This window comes from Channa argus, chromosome 15, assembly GCF_033026475.1.
Source record: "Channa argus isolate prfri chromosome 15, Channa argus male v1.0, whole genome shotgun sequence".
NCBI lineage: Eukaryota > Metazoa > Chordata > Actinopteri > Anabantiformes > Channidae > Channa > Channa argus.
Window position 1 is genome coordinate 18,402,289 of NC_090211.1, and position 21,834 is coordinate 18,424,122.

Below are 21,834 nucleotides of genomic sequence, written 5' to 3' on the forward strand. Positions count from 1 at the left end.
TACACAAAATCATCTGCCCATACAGATGCTTGATAATGATAAAAAAAGACTCACTTTATGCATTATGCTTGTGTTACTTGTTTGGGTACATTTTTTTCTATACTTAGATTTAGACATTTGAATTTTACTGTACTTTTACAGTTGTATTTTAAATAAATTGACTTTTTACGTGCTAATGCTTGAGTGTATGGTGTACGTACAGTAGATACAGCTAAAGATGTCATTCTTTCTCTTCTTCTCTCTTCTCAGTCTTGTAAAAAATGTCAGTTTACTATTCAAGTTTGGATAATTCGGTTAAAAACATACAAGGACAAACAGACGGTGGAGTTACAGAGCGGAAGTGATACATTTTATTTTGAATGCAGCTGCAGTTGTCATCCAACATGGCGCAGTCTGCTGCGTTCATTTGTTTAGATGCCGTTAAAATACCACTGACTTTTCCTACAAAAACCCATTACACAGAATAATAAGGTATACAGAAGAACAGTATGTTACAATAGTACAAATGATAAATTATATTATACAGTTATAATGCCAACGGGTTGAGCATGTGTCCAATAAAAAAAAGCAGCCTGCTCCCAGTTCTATAAGAAGGGTACATAGACAGACATGGAAAGGATTAAAAGGAGGCTGTTGATGCATATAAGGATGGACACGCCATAAGGTCAGTTAGTCCTTTTGATAAAAGCATAATGAATACACAACACACAGAGGAGGTCGCTACACACAGGCCACATTTTCACTGCACCATAGTCACGACAGTGTAACTGCCAGGGATCAAGGACATAAGTGTTGGGCTGCAGGGTTACAGGGAGTGTTGAATTTGTTGAAGACAGTGAAGTTTAGTTTTTTTTTTTTTTTTTGTATTGATAACGCTCCTTTTTTTACTGGAGTTAAGATAAACGTCAGGCTGCAGTGAAATCAAGGCCAGTAAGAAAGTGATGTGTTTTAGTTAGGATACCATAGCATTGCAATAATGACTTCATTAGCAAACGTAACTTTGCAAAACTCGTCGAGCATAAAATCTCATCGTTTTACTTTTCCAACTCCAATTTTTGCATATGTTGAGATTAAAAAAAAAAAAAAATTGTTTGCTGGTCTTCAAGTGTCCCATCTGTTCATTTAGCCCCTCGAGCATAAAAATTGTCATCACCAGCCTCAGAATTATCATCATTAACATCATACACACAGTTGGAGTTGCCCCTCCTTTTGCCTGAGAAATAAAGGTCTGTGTTTAGTGGAAATGTCAAGGGTCCTGCAGTGTAGCTATCACACCACAGTAGACCAGGAGAGGGCACCAACTCACAGAGAGAAAAAAAAAACAAAACAGAACACTTTTTTATATTAACTATATTGGCAGTGGTAACAGAACTGTAGAGAACAGAGTACAGAGAAGAAGGGTTAAACACACCGGGTGCAATTCATCAATAACCGGATTTCAAACGCTTTTCTCAGCTAACGGACGAATGAGATGCTCAGCTTGCCGTCAGTAATCGTGCCAATTTCCTACCAGCAATAAAACTTTCTTACACAAACTTCTAAACCAACTGTAAAATAACTCGGAACTATACAAATTTAAAATCATGGCGTCTGATTAGGAAAGTGTCAGTGAAGTGTGACCTTGGTTTTCAAAGTATGACATCCTCAGAAATCACTATGACTTTGGTAACAGTTGTGCTTCTAATAGAAGAGAATTACATCACCTACCCATAGGCTGAGAACCTACAATGAGAGGGGAAAAAACAAAGACACGATACATGGCTTAGCTAGTACACAGCTGCAAAAAACGCAGAAAGGCTTGGCTATGGGTTTACATCTGAGTAAATAACTAAATTACCGAAAAGAAATGTACACACACTTGTTTACATGACATGTCTTGCTGTTGATTGCTTCGGGATTCCCTCTGCTATTAATACAAAAATCCTGGAACAACCCAGTGTGTGTGTGTATGTGTGTGTGTGTGTGTGTGTGTGTGTCTGTCTACTTCTTCTTACGATAAGCCACGTTAAATCTAATCTGAAAAAAAACTCTCATCGCAATGGAAACCCAGAGCTTTCTTTTCAACCCCGCCACCATTCTACTAGTTAATATGGTTATGGTCACAAGGGGGGGGCAAACACACACACAGACACTTACTTTTAAGGCTGCAGATGCCTGCACTACCCCTTGTTTTCGACTAATAAATTCAAAGTCGGTTACCATGAGAGATGGTACACTTGGAAGCTAAACACGTCTGCATGCATGCACACACACACCACACTCTTCCCTTTGACCCTATAAACAAACAAAATGACGATAACTGTCCCACGATGCATCACTGCATCTATATGTTCAGATAGCAAAATACCACTGCATCACAATTTCTCTCTACACATATACTGGGGGTGGGAAGAACTGACAAAAACATTCCCATGTAGCTGTTGGTGTCAGCACATTAACAGCACACACATTGCATTTATACATCTTTCCAAGTTCTCAGACAAGGGGTTCATCTCCCTTGATTGGTGTTTGTAGTTAATCCTGTGAGCCCTGGAGGTCAAAGTTCATGTGGCAGGTCAGAAAATGGTCCAGGGTGACAGAAGTGACCAGATGGGTTGTGACTGAGTTGTACCGAGAGCCGAGTGAATGAGTGTCGACTCGGCGATTTCCAGCGACTAGCCTCCCTCCCCAAGCTAAGGTGTAAAGGTGAGCCCAACAGTCAGACCAAAAAAAATAAAAAAATTAAAAAATAAAAGCAAAATGTTGTGCAAAAATCCCTGCTTAGTAACACACACATACACACAGAGTATAAAGACATCTGACCATCTCGCAGCCTCACTCCAGTGTGTGTGTGGGGAAAATCCACTGGACTATACACAGTGTGAAAGTACTGAGATGTGCGCTCAGTCACACATGTACACTAACCAGCTGACAGGGCTTATAAAAGATTAGCTCTAGTGAAGAGATAAGATCCCGGCATTAGTAGAGTCAGACTCCCCTGTCACTTCACCACAGGAGAGGGAGAAAAAAGATGGGAGGGAGAGGAGAGACTAAGCCCTGGTTCTACCTCTGGGGAGCATCTGTAAACACGACTGCAACTCTGTACATCTGTAGACTGATGCAAACTCTTCATGGTCAAAGTCATCGTCGTCAGTATGGAACCCACAGGACTAGGCAGCTTGTAGCATAGGGAGAGAGGGCAAAGAGTGAAAAATAGTAGAGTAGGAGGCTGAGCTGGGACTACAACCCTGATAGGAGTTTGTTATTAGAGGATAAATGGGATAAGACATCTCCTTGTTCATTGTGAAGCTTCAAAAGGAGCCAAAGTGGAAAAAAAAGAGTAAGAGAGAGGAGGGTAACTCTGGGTCAAGCTGTCCCTCAGTCACCCCCCTCACAAGAGAAAGGGGTTGGTGGTTTCGGTAGGCTGTGGCCCCACCTGAGGGGGCACGCTCATCAACGGCTGGGGCATTGACATGGAGGCTGGGATCCCCGCACTCATGCCCACGCCACCAACGGCACCCACCCCCATTCCAGACACCGCGCGGGCCATGGGTGCCATGCCCGCCATTGGGACCACGGTGATGGGCTGAGCAGGCAAGGACGAGAGGGCCATAGGCTCAGCCACTGTGCCAAAGCCAGGGGGCATGGGGCTGACACGCATCTGGTTGAGGGTTGGGGGAGCTGGCTGACTCACTTGAAAGGGGTTGGCATGGGCTGCAGCGGCTGGAGCAGAGACACCTGAACGGAAAGAAGAGAATGTAACTAGGTACAGAGAAGTGAAATAATAAACGCTGCCCTTTGAGTTAAGCTCTGCAATGATAGAAATATAAATCTACAAAACCAACATTTAAAATAGAGCAGGCAGGTAACTGTTGCTTGCTACTTTCATTTTATGAAACAAAATTAATATGGTTAATCTCTTCTTGGTTTACAACCAGCACAGACAAGCCAGGGTTGATGATTAGACCTTAAACTGCACAGATGGGTGTGTCTGCCTGTGTTGTTCGGGCCTGCAACATGCCGCCGGGCACGACACTCCCTGGATAGCAAACTCTGTCACCCAACACCCAACCATTGTGTGCAGCTGCTTAAAAATGCCATCTGTGCATTCACTGAACAATAAGTCTGCAAGAATTTCTAATTCGAGAAAAACGTTAACATTTTCTCTCCTACCTGTTGAAGCCAAAAATGGGTTGATTACTGGTGCGGGCTGGGCTGGTTTGGTCACCAGTGAGTCTAGATTGACCAGGGCAGCATTGGGACCCAGGAAAGACTCTGGAGTCTTTCTTGTTGGGTTTGTGAAGCCAGAACTAGATGTGGAGGTGGGGAGAGGGTCAAAGAGGTCCAGGCTGCCGCTGCTGGCGAGGCTGGCTTGTGAGGGGATGGAGGAAGCTATGCCCCTGTCACCTGGGAAACAAGAGCATAGGTAGCAGTTGTATTTGACTTATGACAGACCAGAACCTTTGTTACGTGTATTTGTGATACTTATTTGCCATAATTTGAGTTAATAAGTGCTTTGTATTGTTGCCTGTTTTTGATGCCAACTTTTCAATTTGACATACAACCACTCTAGCATACGAAAACATCGGGGTCCACCTGCATGTGAGACCCGATATTTTAAAATTTACCACAAAATAAAATTGATTTGAAGCAATAAAATGGTCAGAAAATGTTATCAGAGGCAGACAGCCTGGCCTTTTTTGCGACAGCAGTGGAGACATTCATAAACGCAATCCCACATGGACACGGGCACTCACACACAAACCCAGCGTGCCAGCTACCTGCACACACACACACACACACACAGAAATATACAAGATGGAAATTCTCTTCTTAGGACAGCAAGTGAAATGCAGCAGAGCTAGAAAAGGCTCGTGAGAAGAGCAGACAGGCTGAGTTTGTATTAACACCCCATAAGTCCTTTAGATTTCCACCAGAGATGATTATATTTTATATAATGAGCTACATTCTGAAAGTAGCTCATTTAAAATCTATGATGTTTTTTGTCTTTAACACTCCATGTGGGTGTCAAATGGCTCAGTGCTTTCCCGTTCTGGGAAACGTTTGCACGCCCATGTTTGTGTTCCCTTTCGCCTTGTCCTTGACTGTATCAGAGGTGTTTGTGTTGAGCCGGAACAAAAGTCTGACACCAATGTCACCTTCCCACATAGAGCAACTAAAACATTCAGACCTGTGCCAACCTGTTCAGTGGAACCCTCTCACACAGCAATTTGAACGGAGTTGTGGGAACATTTGTTCAAATGCACCAAACTTTAAAAAGGATTTGAAAAGTATAATAGCAGATCTGTATGGGATTCCATAAACTGGATGGCCCTGATCTAATGTACTTTAGCAAACAAATATAAGCTGCATCAGATTACACCCCAGTAATGGAACCAGATAAGAGCAAATGATTTCTACAGCATCAGGAGTTTAAAAAATTTATTCCAGTACTTCTAGTGCTGTTTTTGCTCATGTCTGGTGACATTTACATAAAAAGACAAGACATGTGTGTCTGTGCCCCGCAGAAAAATTGGATCTGCAGACAGGCGTCTTTTCAGACACTGAGGAGAAACAACACAGACTCTGTGTCATTAGAGAGACGAAGACAAGGGTGAGTACCAGTGGGGACAGAGGAGGAGGAGCGCAGGCTGTCAAACTCTGAGAAGTCCTCTTTGGACGTACCGTTGGATGCACTGAACAGGTCAAAGCTACCTGAAAGGGGACAACATATGCACATGTAACACATAAAATATCACATAGACAGACAGTGAAGGCGCACACACACACACACAAAAACAGAGAACAAAAGTATGAATGAGTATAGATGTTTTGGAAAACCAAGACACTTGACTTGTGCCTCTTGAATCTGCTCGAGCACAAAAGTCCCAGACAAATTAGTTACTTGATTGTTTTGGTGGAGGTAAACATGTGGTGGTAAACAGCAAGTGATGCATATGGAAAAAATGAACCTGTGTTGGAAGTCTTAGGGTGGGCAGCTGCAGAGCTCCAGGGGTCAGAGGCAGGAGTGGAGCTTGGTGCCCAGGGATCATTGCTCTTCATAGCTGGGACAGAAGGAGGAGTGCCCCATGGGTCCACCGGGGCTGGTGGCTTAGGGGCAGATCCTGGAGAAAGGGACGAGTGTTTACTGTGTGTCATAATGACGGTTAAATAAAGTGTGCAAAGGGTCTTTCTAGAATTACAAGGATTACAAAAGCTGGAGCTTCCTTCCTTGCATTGATCTCTCTGTAATTCTTTCTATCCAACTTCCTCACCCTCCCCTCTCCTCTGTGCAGCAATGCTGCTAGGCCAGCAGATCAGCATTCCTCTTTAACAGAGAGCCACAGTCCTAAGAGCTGCAGGTGGAAAACAGAAAGCACACATACACGCCAAGATCCCACCACTAGTCTAACCTTTACCTGATGTCAAGCCTATTCTGAAGTTACGGATATTATGAGAACTTGTTTTGTGTCCCAAAAGAAAGCAATCATCATAAGATCTGTGTGTTAACTGTAAGTTCCCACAACGTATATAGTACGACCACAAATATTAAGTTAATGCGCAAATGTAGAAATATGTGACCATTTCTAGTGAATCTGTATATGTATATATACCATAGGGCTGCCAGGGGTCTCCTGACGCAGCAGCGGCCCTGGCCCCAGCTCCAGCACCCCATGGGTCAGCACTGGCACTGGGCTCTGGGACATCCATCAGATCCATCAAAGTCGACAGTGGCTAAAACGAGACAGATAAGGTGTTAGATACAGTACATAAAGAAGCTAAAGACAGGGAAAAAGGGAGTAGGAAGAAAATGCAGCAAAGGGGAAAAGAAAAATGGGAACAAATTAGGTGGAAAGGACTTCAGCCATTTAACAAACTTTATTAAAACATACTGATGGGCTTGTGACTTTCAGTGCAGGAGTAGAACGTGAGGCACAGTGCCGATTCGTGATCGGCTCTTCAACTCATCCTCAAACTCCCATCAGCCAGCTACTGAGTATGATAAGCAAACTAGGCTGCTGAACGAGCAGACAGCAGCAGACAGGGTCCAGCACAATAAGGGGATGAGGAGCTCATGGTCATGTCAATCAATAATTGAGTTGCTCTAGTTTCCATGTTTGTGTGCATTTCACCTCTTTCTTCTTCTTGGCTAGTTTTGCTGAGCCTGGCCCTTCTTTCTTACTCTCCTCCAAAGCCATTTGCAGTCTCAAGTCATCCCCTCTGCGTATGCGCTCCTCCTAAGCACACACAGCAGACACGCACACACATAAGCACATGTACAGCGTCTACCAATTTTCTACTGAAGGTTTAAAATAATAGTTGTAAAATATAGTATTATCAAGTAATTTAATATGGTTCATTTGCACCTCACGCATTCGGTGCGATGGCATATCCAATGCAATAAACTTTCAATGAACAAAACTGCGTGATAACGCTGTAAATCCGTCTCCGTCGTCATTTTTCTAAAGATACTTTCCACAGATGTAATTATAATTTTAAGCACAGGCATGCATGGAAACATTATGACTAAGAAGGACGTGACATTAGCCCAGACGTTTCTGCGTATGTGTGTTTACCTGCTCTGCAGCTTCTCTGCTCATGGCCAGAGCCAGCTGCAGCTGTAGTTCCTCTTCTCCACTTGTCTGAGGTCTGGCCTGCTCCAGCTCTGAACCCATATTGGGAGATGTGGCTAGCAGACACATTCAGATAGAGTGTTAATATCACTGCCACATGGGACCAAAAGGCTGCATCATTTTCAGTAGGAATAATTTGTTTTCATTCTGCAAAGGGAGCTACAGTTAAAACAATCAGTATCCTCACACTGTACTTAAACACATCACATTTCCATTAAACTTAACAAGGGTTCAGTTTCTGTGAGTAATTCATCTTCAGTTAGGGAACAGGTGCAGATTATTGGATTTGATTAGTCAATGTAGCAGTACACACACACCCCCACACATACCCCCACACATACCCCCACACATACCCCCACACATACCCCCACACACCCACAAATTCATACACAGACAATGCATATGTTGAATGTATGCACGCAGACACACCACTATTTGACCAGGGACCAGTCATTACGGAGCCTATCGTATCATCTTCAAATGAATATGCGATTCTGTGTTTTAGTCAGGAAACTGAAGCTTTGTTGTTTTCATGGAAATTGTAGTGTAGGAGGTGATGACATAATACTGGCATTACTTTGTCAAAGTTCCTGATCATTTTCAATAGACACACACACAGTCACAACTTCATTTCTCGGTGGTCCAGCTTACTGTAGTGTTGTTCAAGTTGTGGGGGGAATTTAAATGACGTCTTTGCCCAATCTTTCACCTCTCCTTTTAGAATTTAATGCCTTTATTACTCATACATTACCATAGCAAGCACATTACGTATGGTCTCGTATGAAAAGATACAATATTGTGACAGCAAAGGGTTAAATGGATTGAAAAAGAGACAGAGACAAATCAACATTGACACAAATATGACAAAAGGAAACAGTGATGTCAGTTTCACTATAGGACACATTTAGCTTTGAAACTGCACTCTTTGACAAACATCCTGCCCCATTAAAGATATCTTTAGGCAGTAACAACACAAGGAGGTATTTTATATGCATTATAGTGAGTTGTTTCCCAACAAAGGATAAATACCAATTTCAGTATGATTTATGAAAAAGCCCAACAACAAAATACATAAGAGTCTTAATAATAACTAAATCATCCTCAGGCCTCATCTCATCTCCTGCTCTTGATTTTTTGCTCACATCATCTCCTTTCCAGCCTCATGTCCCCAGTGCTCCGTCTTAAAGGGAAAATTGGTAAGTGTGTTTGGTTAGCTGGTGGGACCTGAGCTATGGCCTTCACATCAGCTTTAGATGTTTAGAGTTTCCCTTAAAATAGTGAACACAGCTGTACTAAAGCCTACACAGAGACCACACGACCCTGTGGAATATGCTGAAATAATGTACGCGTGTGGGTAATATACAACCTTTCAAATAATAGAACGAGAAAAAATAAAGATATTTCTTAACAAAATATGTACTGTGCTACTTAACAGCAACTTGTACATTTTTTCACAGGCGCTCAGAAAAAACGCTATTTTGTAGACTATTCAACACCCCCTAATAATGTCTGGTACATGCACATTTTTCTTTTCCTTTTCGTTTCTTAAAGTCTCATTCAAAACCACTGCAGATCAGAAGAGACCTTAAAGAGCAGCGGTTAAACCTCTGAGTGGTTCAACCTCTGAGAGAGGCAATAATAAACAGTGTAAAACTACGGAGTCAAAAGGATCAGTAAACAAAAACACACCAGTTTCTTGCCCACCACTGTGGGAATAAACCATAAATGGAGACTCTCCATATCCTGGCATTCCACACACACACACACACACACCCACTGCTACCAGGAGAAATAGAAACTCTTCTCAAAGCTGACATTTCTGGAACATTTCTCTTACCATTTCCCTCTCATCTGGTCGTTGTTTGTCAATCAATCAATCATCTTTAAGTCTTGGTGTAAATTTTTTTAAAAATAACACACACACACACACACACACACACACACACCTTTGAACATTTGAAGTTTAAAAGAAAGTAAATGGGCTGATGACCACTAGTGTCACTAGCGCAGCAGATTTATGTGGTGGTAATAGCACAAACGATATTTTTCCTAGGGTGTCAACCACTAACTACCACCACATTTGCAGACACACTGTCTCTTGTCTCTTTAGATGAAGAATTAAGTGGTTGTTAAGAGCCAGTTTCTTTAAAAAATATATATGCATTTTTCATATCTATGGTGTGAAACTGTCTAAACAAGTGATACAGTACTTAACAAGCGAAGTCAGCAGCTTGACTGACCACTGTTGAGGATGAGTTATTCCAGACGGATAAATAGAAATAGTTTATATTAAATAAACTATAGGATCTTACAACACTGTGTTACAGAGGGAATCATCCAGAATTTGTTCACACGCGAAAACACGTCCAGACACACACACACACACACACGGGCAGCGTTAAACATTGCATTATCAGTGACCTCTTTCAACATTTTTTGCTGTGCTGTGGCCATGTATGTTGTTGAAATAAGATCCTGTTGCTTCAGTCAACTTACTGAAGCAACCGGCTTTTACAAACACTATTCCAGCTTCTACACTAAGATGAAAACACATCAACTTTCAACCCCAAATTACACACGTGCACACATTGTTAAACGCACAGACTTTCAGGTGTCTTAGGGCGGGGGATGTGAAAAGGTCCCGATCATCAATAGACCCTGTACTGCCTAACATTAGCGACACATATAAGTTGACGGAGAATAGGAAGCATTAAGAAAAACGAGAAAATATTATATTTAGTGGTGGTGGTGGTGCATTTAGGTGTACACACACCCATAGGCACCTTGTGATGTTTGCAGTAAATAAGATATCAGGTCTTTATACATTTTTTTTTCCATTACTTGTGATAAGCTTCATATCTTGTTGTGATTGACCTCACCTTATGCTCACCTGTGTTGTAGAGCCCAGTCACGTGAGGTAGAGAAGGTAAAATGTTAGGTGGTTGAGTGGATGACACAAAAGGTTGCAGCTTGCTGTAAAACTTTCCTTTATTCTAATATTTCTTGACATTAGTTTAGGTTTTGAATAATTTCGCATTATTTATTTTTTTTGTTGGTTTAATTAATTTTGTAATACCACCTTTTTTTGCACTTGCGTTTCAAGATGCTTCTTGAGAATCTCTTTATACAACTTTCCAGTCCCAAATAACCTGCTTTCCCATTTGTGTAGGGAGACGCCATGACAGGGCTGTAAATTTAAAGACAAACCCCATATTTAGAAAAGTTGGGACTTTTCCTGGAAAGCCATAAAAACTCAAATATGTGATTTGTCATTTTGCTTGAAGAGTATCTTTCTAACAAAAGTTAAAAATAAATAAATCTGCAAGAAATCACACAAGTGGCCACGCTATTGTGAAAATGTATAACTGTACTCCCACTTTAGTGCATTTTTTTGATCCTTTTTGACTGATCCTATTGGCGCTAATACGTGCTGAACAGCAGTTACATTTACTCAAATTCATTTCATGCAGAAAAGAAAGAAATCATCAGAGGGCATGGTCTGTACAACCACTGAACCCACTGAGCCCACGTGGACCAATAGCAATTGTGGCCGTGTGCATAGTCACAACATGTAGTTACTGGGGAGGTTTTAATTAGGCTACAGCTTAGGGTGCACAGATCAACAGCATCTGCGCAATAACTACAGTGTAAATTCAGCACAGAAGCATCAGCCTTTCCAAGCCAAGATGGCAAGTGGAAATAAAATGTATTTGGATTTTTGAGAGACTATCTTCGTTCCCAGGAATCAATAGATATTTCAGAAAAACAATAACAGGCTTCATTATGCATGTGTGTTGACTGCAAAAGTGAAATTAAAAATAATTAAAAACAATTGGTTTCGTCTTAAATTATTGTAAGAGATGAAAGCTGGTGTAACACAGTAGTGAGCATTCCTGTCCTGTCCTGTCCTGTCCAAACATTGTTTTTTAACGTGTTACAGGCATATGTGCACTTTAAAACCCGCCTGACATGGTGCCAGTTAGTGCTGGATGGGCGCGGCCTCCGTTCCTCTGAATAACTCACCTGTCACATGCTGCCTTTGCTGACCTGAATCTATGGTACATTGTGGCAGGTCAACAGCACAATCGGTCTGGTAGTACGGTAAACAAGAAAATGATCCTTGCTATGTAGTTTGGGAAAACGTAAACAAAATACAAGATATTTAAATAGATCAAATAGATAGTGGCACTTAAATATTCATTTGACACTCAAATATGTGGCACTCAAATATTCATTTGAGTGCCACTCTCATTTCGATTGTGTACAATCAGGATGGAATAAAAGCCCAATATAACAATCACATCTGGCATAATGGTAGCCTAGCAATGTACGGGACTGTTTCATAAAAACAATATTCAATGTTTTCCATTTGTGCAATTAAAAAGCATAGACATGCTCAACAAGGACAAATAGCCCCACTTTTCTGAAGTTATCACAAGTTGTGATGCGATGAGTTGCAATGACGCTCGCTGCCTTATCATCCATCTCACAAGCCACTTTCACTCTTTTAAATGAGGCTTTTCCCACGTTTGACACAACAAAGGCCGCATGGGCAGTGCACCCAGTCTAAATACAAAAAGCAATGAGGTGTTCAGTGAGAAAAAACATAATGTCTTTGTACTTATGTCCGATGACTTAAGGTTCAAGTAAATTAACTAATCACAAATTTTTGTATTTTACTGCATTTTACAAGGAAAAAACCTCACATTTTCTGGAAATGGGTATGTAGTTTTTAAATTAAAATCAGTTTATTTCTGTTTTAACAAACAAGAAAATGTAAGTGCTTTGTTACAAAAAAAAAAAGTAGATCTCTATACTATATTTAAAACTTTTTAGTACCTTAGACAGAAAAAATGTCATGCCCCGGAAAATAGGTCATGCACGAGCTAAATACCTTGCATGACCATTGATTCATACACTGTGTGGTCAACAATATTAGGAAAGTTCAACTGGAATCCCCAGAATACCCCCCCCCACTCAGTTTTCTCAACTGATGACTCAGCTGCTTAAGCGTCCGCCTGTGTCACACACAAACATTATGTACATGCAGGATTGTGAGCCACAAAGTAAAAGATGAATCCTCATCCAACACTTAAGATCAACAAACACACACACACACACACACACACACACCCCATTAGCACCAATACACATTCATCTTGCTGTGTAGAAAGGACAGAGGGGTCAGGAGGGGAATGCGACAAAGGCCATGGTTCATTGTTTCACTTTAACTTTTCTATTCTTTCAGTCTTCCCCTCTCTGCATTGCCCCATTTCCGGGCTGTGATTTCTTTTTCTTTTCAACTCCAGCTCTTTAACCTTCAAGCTTTTTACAACTAATTTCAACTGTGCTGTTATGCCGAGGCATCCGACAGTACATTTGAATTTGTAGAAACTGAACCCAAGTATCACAACATTTCAACTTTACAAAGGTCACATGCATGAGAGAGTGTAAATACTTGATGCTTTGCAGATTTTAGACAGAGAAAGACAGATTTTACACTGGTTTCCAATTCCAAGTGTTCTCCATCCGCCCTGCTACTCTGTCAATGTCCAACACACTCTCTCTGGTGTCTCTTATGGACTGAGTGGGTCACTGAAAAGAGGAGCAGATTCCTCTGGCATGTGGATGATAGAGGTCGGGGGTGAACTCGGCTTCCTCTTCCCTCTGTGTGTGTGTTTGTGTGTGTGTGTGTTGAAGAACGCAGCCTTACTGAGGGACAGCAAGCCAGAGCCAGGATGGGGGAGGGGCAGATTTCAGGATGTAGGCCAAAGTTACGCCAACAAGGACACAATAATAATGAAGTTTAAAGTATTACATGTGTTGCCTAAACACACACAATGGGCTTTGTGTGTGTGTAGAGATGTTGCCAAGAAAAGACAAGAGAACTCTTTGGAATTACATGTATGTAAACATTCAGTTTTCTTCAATGTGGTCTAATCTTCACATACGTTGCAATTATGAACAACCGTGATTTCATTAATATGATTCACAGAGCAGATATGCGAACCCCTAAGGGGATGACATAAACAAAAGCTAATTGGAGTCAGGAGCTCACGATCAATGCCGAAGGCCAGGTAACTCTAAAGGGCCAGACGCTTTTTACGCCACTTTGTCAGCTAATACTTACAGCCATGGTAGGAGGCTGGTGAGCCCTCTGATCGGCCATACTCTTCACTGTAGGAAGTAGAGAGGTTGGGCTGAGAGGAGCCTCGGCCAAAACCCATCTGACTGCTCCCTGTGGTCACCTGGGCCATGCGTTCTTTGGTCTTCAAAGCTTGAGACCTGGCAAACCATAATAACCATAAAAGCATTCAACCATCATTGCAAGATTCTTACAACTTTCACTGTGATGTGTTATGTCTAAAAGACATATTAAGCTCAAGTTATGTAAAAGAAATTAATCTGCAATGCCTATAACAGAAGAAGAAATAAAAGGAGTTTATTGCCAAAACCACCCTGAGAAACAGAGGTTCAAAATGTTGATTCATAAATTACAATATAATACGCTTTCAAACAAACACAGCGCCTTACTTAGGCCAATTAGTATTGGAAAATAACTACTTCATTAATTGTTGAAATATAAATTATGTCTCAAATAGTGTTGTATTTAAAAAAATAAATAAAAGTGCAGATGTCATTTTATGTCTTTTTCTAAATCCAATTATTCCACAGAGGTGGGTTTGCAATCAAATCTTTAGTTAATGGTTCAACGGTCTCTCGTTGTTTAGAACTAATATTGAAGCAAATCCAAATAAGCAGAGCTGTAAGTACCCAGCACCCATCGGGCAAAATGTTACTGTAGCAGTGTAGTGTGGTGAAAACCTCTCTGATGCTGTGATCAAATTTTCTATTTACACAGACCATCAGCTTGACAATTATCAATATAATGGCAGTCTTTTATATATTTAACATAAATTTGTTTATAGAGGCTTATTATTATTATAAATTAGACTCGCACTGTATGCGTAGGATATGACATGGCAGTTTGGCTTGTCAGTCAAAGAAACAATCTCTCATTACGCAAATGCCAGAGGTAGTATGGTTCAGAAGCGTCTTGGCTGAGAACAGCAGAGCCACAACCCAAATCCTCCACCTTAACCGACTATGTGAAATTTGAACAATTAGCTACTTAACTTTAAGGGGGCTTCTTTGAAGGACGAGATCAGTTTTTAACGTTTTTAAATTGACAGTCTGAGACAGACAGTCTATAAATCCCACATCCTGCCACCTGCAAAACCAGCATCAGTTGGTAAATGCTGAGCTGAGTACAGCCTTACGCAGTATAATGGAACCGGGTAGTTTGTCAACATTAATGGCTAATCAGAAATCAGTCTACGCACGCTTTGCTTCCTGAAACCTACTGCCGTTTGTTCAACGTACGGTAAGAAAACTCCTACCTCTCTCCTTTGAGCCGGTCCTCGTCTTTGAGTAGGACCACTAGCTGCTTGCTCTTCTCCCTGACGTTGATGCCCTGGTCTTTGCCGTCCCTGTCTATGTACTGGAAGTCCTTCAGAGTCTGGATGGCGAAGATATTCTCTTTGCACTGCAGTGCCACTCGTTCAGATCCTGTCTTGATCAGGTAGTCAAGCAGGGTCAGTGCCTTGTAGACGTGACGCCAGTTCTTGCCGTGGTCGTTGAGTCTCTTCCAGATCATGCTCATGATCTCACTAAAGGCCACGACATTGTAGGTAAGGTCAGCTATCTCAGACATAAGAGAAGATGATGGGCCCCATGGGTCATTGGAGGTGGCCTCTCTAACTTTCTTCTCTGCGTCAGAGTAATTATTCACCATGTTCTTCATCTGTCGGCGAATGGTGGAGCTCGGCATGGTGGCGGTGATATTGGGACAGACAGGAAGAAAAATGTAGGTCCCAACACAGAGATACGGGGTGTAAACGTGCGCACGCTTCTGATAAAACTTGGGTTATTTGTGTCTGTGTCCTTTCTCACGGCACAGCAGTGTCTAAAAAGGAAATGTTTTTGTGTACAGGTGTGTGTTTGTTTATGAGGCTTCTCCAGGCCAGTGCAGCATTCCTGAGTCCTCCAGGACAGCTTCTGTTAAAACCATCTCCACACACGCAGTGCTGGCTGCACACAGGACCGTGCCATCTCCTAGGACAAAAGACCATAACAAATGTAAAAGGAAACCATTAAAAAAATGTACATTACAGTCAAAGTAAAAAGAGCATAAACATTTCCACGTTCTTATTATTTTCTTAGTAAGTGGCCACATGTGAAAAGGTCAAGTGCTCAGTATTTGATTCAGCAAAATAATATTAAGGTCTCTACTTTATTCAACCTAGCTTTTATTTATTCTATTTCCCCAGAATATTTTAGACCAAAGTTTATCTAAATTCTAAAACTGATAACAAAACAGGAACAGTTATGAATCCCATACTGACCGTCACCGTAATGCCAATTTCCACAGTTACAGAATAAGACCGTGTGAAGATAATTTGTATTTATATGGAGTTGTAGTGTCTTCCTTTTTGAAACTAGACAAAACAATGTTTCATACTTTCTCACTTACATAGGCAATTTCCATGCCGTTGCCTCCTTCATACTACACAAGGCCAGGGTGTTGTGACCAAGATTTGTCTTTCCACATTGCTAATCTCGCTCAAGTTTACAGTAAAAAGAAAATTGAGGGCAACACAGTCTGTGTGGTCATGCTATTCCCAGACTGAGTATTCATCAATTAAAGCTCCGACCTGACGTGCGTAGAATCACTTATTAAGAGATGCTCTGATAACAAGGAGTATCCGAGCTGATATTAGCAGAGCCGGATGAAACGTTTTGCTATTTAAATTTGAGATGTATAAAAAAAAAATAATAATTCTTAAGCAACTTAGATCTTAATGATATGTTATGTCAATCTGAGTACCATGGTTCAACCATCAGTATATTACTATGATAAATCACAAAACAATGAATGACTAACACGGTGTTTCCACCCTTTGGTGGGTGGCAGGGGAGAAACCATTTCCAGTCTGATAATGACTGAAGGGGTGACTGATGACTCCTCTCCTCCAGATCAGCAGCCCTGTTACTAAACACTTCATCACTTGCACGGAGTGTGTAAAGTTTGTGGCACCCTAAACATCTATGTTCTGTCACTGCAGCACGTAAGATTAAGTAATAAAACACACTACTTTTCATGCATTTTCTGCTTGTTGTGTAGGCTGCATTAAATAAAATCAATTTCACTGAGCTACAATAATGTAATACAGTTCTGGTCTCAGTTGTAAATGTGCCACTGATTCAAATTTCTTTTACAAGATAGGCTATTGCACTTTTATTTATCGAGACAAAATTTCCAAATCTCCCTATGTCTCTCTCCCTCTCTCTCTCTCTCACACACACACACACACACCTATAATCATTAATCACACTAGCAAAGTTGAATTGACCAATTGTCTTTAAATTGTTATTCTGAGTAACTACAATCAGCTTACTGGGATTATTCATGCCCACTGTTCCCCTGCCTACCTCCTGAGGAGACACACGATGACTTATCCTATTCAGTAATCTGATTCTTGCTTCAAGCGTGCACACACATGTCCCTCAACGAAGCGCTTTCATGAACAGAAGAATAGCGTTATGTGCGACTAGTTCTCTAGGGTAAATCCAACAGGATACAATATGTTCATGCAATATATATATCTGCACATGTACATGTGTTTGTTCCCAGATAAATCTGTCTATGCCATGGAAAGACAGGTCAGGGGGAGACAAGAGTGAGGTGTCGAGGAGGCGTGAGTGTATGCGCTTTGAGGGTGTGTGGGGGATAACTTGGCACATCCCATAAGTTCACTTAACACCAGTGAAATGTGATTCCTGTGGAGCATGCCCCCTCACACCCCCACCCCCACCCAACCTTCCCTCCTCACCCTGCATCCGCATGAATACAGCTCAGACCTAATGACACATCTGCTGCTATAATCACCTATTCACCCAAGGCAGACAGGAAGAAGAGAGGAACTCTGTCTTGTTCATCCCATCCTCTCTGCTCCCCCTCCACACCCCGGAACAACCCCCACCACAAGCCACCACCAGCCCGCCTCCCTTCAGTCCTTCTTTGCTTAGATAGCCTAAGTGCCAAAACCCAGAGGACATGGCACACAAGACCTTTGTCTGTGTCCAAATATACATATTTAAATGTCAACACAGGTTCATTGTGTTCAAATGACCAACCCATCGTGATTCTTATCAAACTTCCAGGTTTGTGTGATTGATTTTCTCCCTAGAGATCATTTGCCTAAAATTGCATTGAATGACACCATCAGAAAACTGGAAGTGACTTACAATTACACAGTGGATACCTATTGTGCTTAATCCAAAGGTCACCCAGAGTTTTCTGAATGGGGACTAAAAGAGAAACGACCAAGTCGATACATGTAGCAAATAAAACGTCATCTCTACAGTGGACAGAAATTTCAAATTAAGGTCTATTGCTAAATCATATTTGAATCAAATGACATACTAGTAAGCTACATTATTATCAGCTCAACATCTTACATGACATTGCTTTTAGCCAGCATGCAAACTAAGTAGGGCTGGATGTTGGCACTGATCTCCTGACTCGATTCTCTTCACAGTCAAGAATTATTTCATTTCGATTCAATTTGATTCGATTTACTTACATCAGATAGATACTAAAATTGCCTTAAGCAATTTCATATTTTCTGCTTTCATCAAGTGAGCAACAGAGTTGCTTTCCTCAACATAAAATTTTTTACAGTTCACTTAACAGACTAAAGTGTTGGAAATCTGGGGAACAAAAATGTATTTTCCATAGACCATGCAAATGACATTACTATGTTTTTGGGCCTACACATGGAAAACAGTTGATAAAATAATGTAATTTGTATATAAATAAATGCTATCCAACACATGGACTGTCAGCAGCAGGTGCTCCAACCAACTACAGCAAACCGTAACTACTTTAAATTATCATTTTGATCACAGGCGGGACAGAAACTGAGTCTCCTAAGTTGAAAAGAAATCACTGACATCTGCAGAAAGCTCTTAGCTAGTAAGTTAGCATTAGCTTGCCAGGACAGACCGAGTAAAGTTGAATCTACACACCGTATACTCGAATTCTATCATGCCTCGTAATCAAGAGATAATGTATCTTCCCAAACATAAAGCTCAGGGATTAAAGAGTAAAAATGACAGCGTAAACCTCAGAACAGTTTCAAAGACGATCTCAGCTCCATAATCTCTAGAACTTGAGTTTTCACTCTTCAAATGTATCGGTTTTCTAAAGCAAGGTGAACTGTCAGTAATGCTCTTCTGTCAAATACGAGCGTGACATATTCCAAGGTCAGAATATGATCGTAATAATGGCTGGAAACACAAATTCAAATAGTGACGGAAAAGCAAGAATCTGGTTTGGCAGTTGTTGCAGTGCTAGCAGAGTGTACACGGTGCAAAAGAGGAAGAAATATTTAGTGCCCTCAGTCTTTTGAGCAGAGTATGAGCTGATACCGTGACCTGAAGGAATTTGCAAGAGTTTATCATCCCAATTTCACACTACTCGTCCATCACTAAGATAAGTGAACACAAGTCAAACCTAACTAACCTACCTTCTGTGTGGGAGTGTGCTTGGCAAACCCTCCGTAAATTGTGATTAGTATTAAGGGCTGAGATAGAGTAAACTGAGAACAGGTGTAGCTTGCCAGCCCCACACAGTACGAGTAAATCTGATCTGGAGCAACTAGGTCTGCGTGTGTGTGCCTGTGTGTGTGTGTGTGTGTGTGTGTGTGTGTGACACAGCGTTTTTGTTGGTTAAGAAAGACAGAGAGGAAGGTGCCATGGTGGGACATCAAGTTATCCAGACAGTTCCTTAACTATCCACTTGGTTCTTTTCACAGGCCTTCAAGTGTAACCAAAAGCAACATATACAACTAATTTATTCCACAAGTACTTGCCAACTCGAGGATTAAGTTATAAGAGGCAAGAATCGCAATAAATTACATTTTTGTCCGTGTGATAAGCATCAAGACTGCAGCAGTGAGGAAGGAGCAGCTTTCTGAAGATCGATATGCTCTCCCTCCCTCCCTCCCTAGGTTTTGTCCTCCCTCCCTCCCTAGGTTTTGTCCTCCCTAACCGGACAAGAGAAACAAAGCAAGTCTCGGACGGGAGGAGGACGGTGATGATGCATCTGTCACCCACTGTGACTGACCGATCAACCTGACAATAGACAAAGCCCCGCCCCTCTCTCGGGGCACGTTCATGCGGACTTATTTCAGCTCTGATTAGATAAATAGAAAGAAAAATCCACACGAGTGCATCTTCAGCGATAACGTAAGCCCATAAAAAAATATTAATGCCACTGTTCATCATCTTCCAGCGCAGATACCTAGCAGCAGGGCTGGCCGATCGGAAACGCAGCGCTTACACAGACAGCGCCCACAACGTCAAGAATTCACTTCGAAATCTTATTAAGTGTGCGGACGTCATGTTTTGCCATGACGACTGACAATAAAATCCCCAAACTTTGCCGTCCTTTTTATCAAATCAAGGTGCGCCGGTAAAATGATAAGAGTAGATTAAAACGACCTATAAGAGAAAAATCACGGCGCTTCCAGTAGCGAATATGCATAAAGAAACCCAAGCTCAAACAGCGTCGACAAACATTTTAACTATCAATGTAAAGCGATTGAATCATGTTCTAATGATTTCAGTCGAATGACCTGGTTTGAGATCATGTCAAACGTCAGCAGAGATCAAACGTTGTGCAACGTAACTTTACTACATCGGATGGAAGAAGCAACGTTAGCTCGAATGCTAGCTAACTGCTTATGGTTACCGCTAACGTCAGCGTTAGCAAGTTTAAAGTTGTGACAAGTATTTTGCGTTACGTGGTTAGCTGGTAAAGTGGGCTAGCGAACAATGCAACTTAATTGCGTTGATGAAATGAGTTCAAAAAGTGGAAAATTCGACATTAGTTTGTTTTATTCCATATCTAGTAGAGCTCGGTCATCTATTGACGCCTGTGTTAGTGCTGGGAGATCCCCCCACTTACTAACTAATGTTAATATCCACGATGATAATACGGTTTGAAAACTTGCCTTTGAAAAAAGTTGGATGCTAGCAAAGCTCGGGTTATGTCAGGTTAGCCAGAGGCAACGTTAGACTCTCTTCTCTCCTACATTTGGCTAAACGCTCAACTATTGGTAACTCGGATTCTGGGGTAACGTGCAACACGAAGTTTACCTTTTATTGGATGCACAACCATGCGTACACACGCGACCATCCCGATCAGCTCCCAAAACGTATTTTGTGTCCAAAGATAGCTAAGTAGCAGGCTAAGCTAGTTAGCAATCTTCCAAGCTAGCAGCCAAGACGGGTGCTCGGCGGAGACATCACCAGAGCAAACTGGATTACAGGACACTCTGGGAAAACAAAACAACTCGGTAGTCTGAAAAGCCGATGGTAACTTACCATAATTTCTGGACTGCGCCTGGTTGTGGGCTTACTTTTACTCCAGCAATATAAAACCATACACGAGTTTCGAGGGTTCCAAGTAAAAAAGCAAAAGAGAACACTTATTTCGGCATTCCAGGAGCTTGTTGCATCCCCACCTAGCTAGACGCTGCTAATGCTAAGCCAGCTAAAGCCAAGCTACACGTATCTCCTCCTCCAGAACATGGCGGGCAGAGTGAGAGGGGGCTGGGTGTGACCAAGGCGGCTTAACTTGCCAGTGGCACAGAAAGACCCTTCGATCGCCGATGGAAATTACGAGCTAAACTTCAGGCTTAATCAGCGGAAAGATCTGTTTCTGACTAACTCAGCGTCACCAACCTGGCAACGCTTCTATTTCAGCTTGTTACAGGCATATGCAACAGGGTGTTACTTATAGATGGGAGATAAAAGGCACAGAAATAAATCACCGTATAATAACTAATAACTAACTGCAAATTCTAAGCAAACAGAACTGTAAAGCATACAGTTCCTGTTTTGTATTTTTTATTTTATTTTGTATTTATTTTTTTGCTTTAGCTGTGTAGTGACTGAACAGATGCCTCAGGTAAATCAGGTTCTTATCAGGACGCTCCTCCTGTACTTGTCCTTTTAAAGGAAAGTTGCATTGTCCACTGGGATTAAAACAAGAATGCTTATCGCACAATAAATGACGTGTCACGATTTGGCCATGCAAGGATTGGCCGGGTGTGCGTTACAGGTGTGTCCGGAAAAACCACAAACACTGCAG

At 41.6% G+C, this 21,834-nt stretch overlaps 1 protein-coding gene across 4 annotated transcripts; it reads right to left on the reverse strand.

Annotated features, from left to right (window-relative positions):
• Positions 1-327: 327 nt before the first annotated feature.
• On the reverse strand, positions 328-21,446 carry epn2 (epsin 2). Of its 4 annotated transcripts, none has more exons than XM_067476044.1 (10): positions 21,066-21,446; positions 15,014-15,728; positions 13,744-13,898; positions 7,557-7,669; positions 7,113-7,217; positions 6,594-6,714; positions 5,952-6,104; positions 5,665-5,694; positions 4,153-4,386; positions 328-3,717 (listed from the first exon to the last, which is right to left on the reverse strand). In XM_067476044.1, exons 2-10 carry the CDS (start codon positions 15,442-15,444, stop codon positions 3,371-3,373), a joined length of 1,689 nt encoding a protein of 562 aa, XP_067332145.1. In that variant the 5' UTR covers positions 15,445-15,728; positions 21,066-21,446; the 3' UTR covers positions 328-3,370. The 4 variants fall into 4 exon arrangements, with proteins under 4 accessions (XP_067332145.1, XP_067332143.1, XP_067332144.1 ...); XM_067476042.1 differs by having other exon boundaries at positions 5,602-5,694; positions 21,066-21,444; XM_067476043.1 differs by lacking the exon at positions 21,066-21,446 and adding an exon at positions 20,838-20,970 and having other exon boundaries at positions 5,602-5,694.
• Positions 21,447-21,834: the final 388 nt, after the last annotated feature.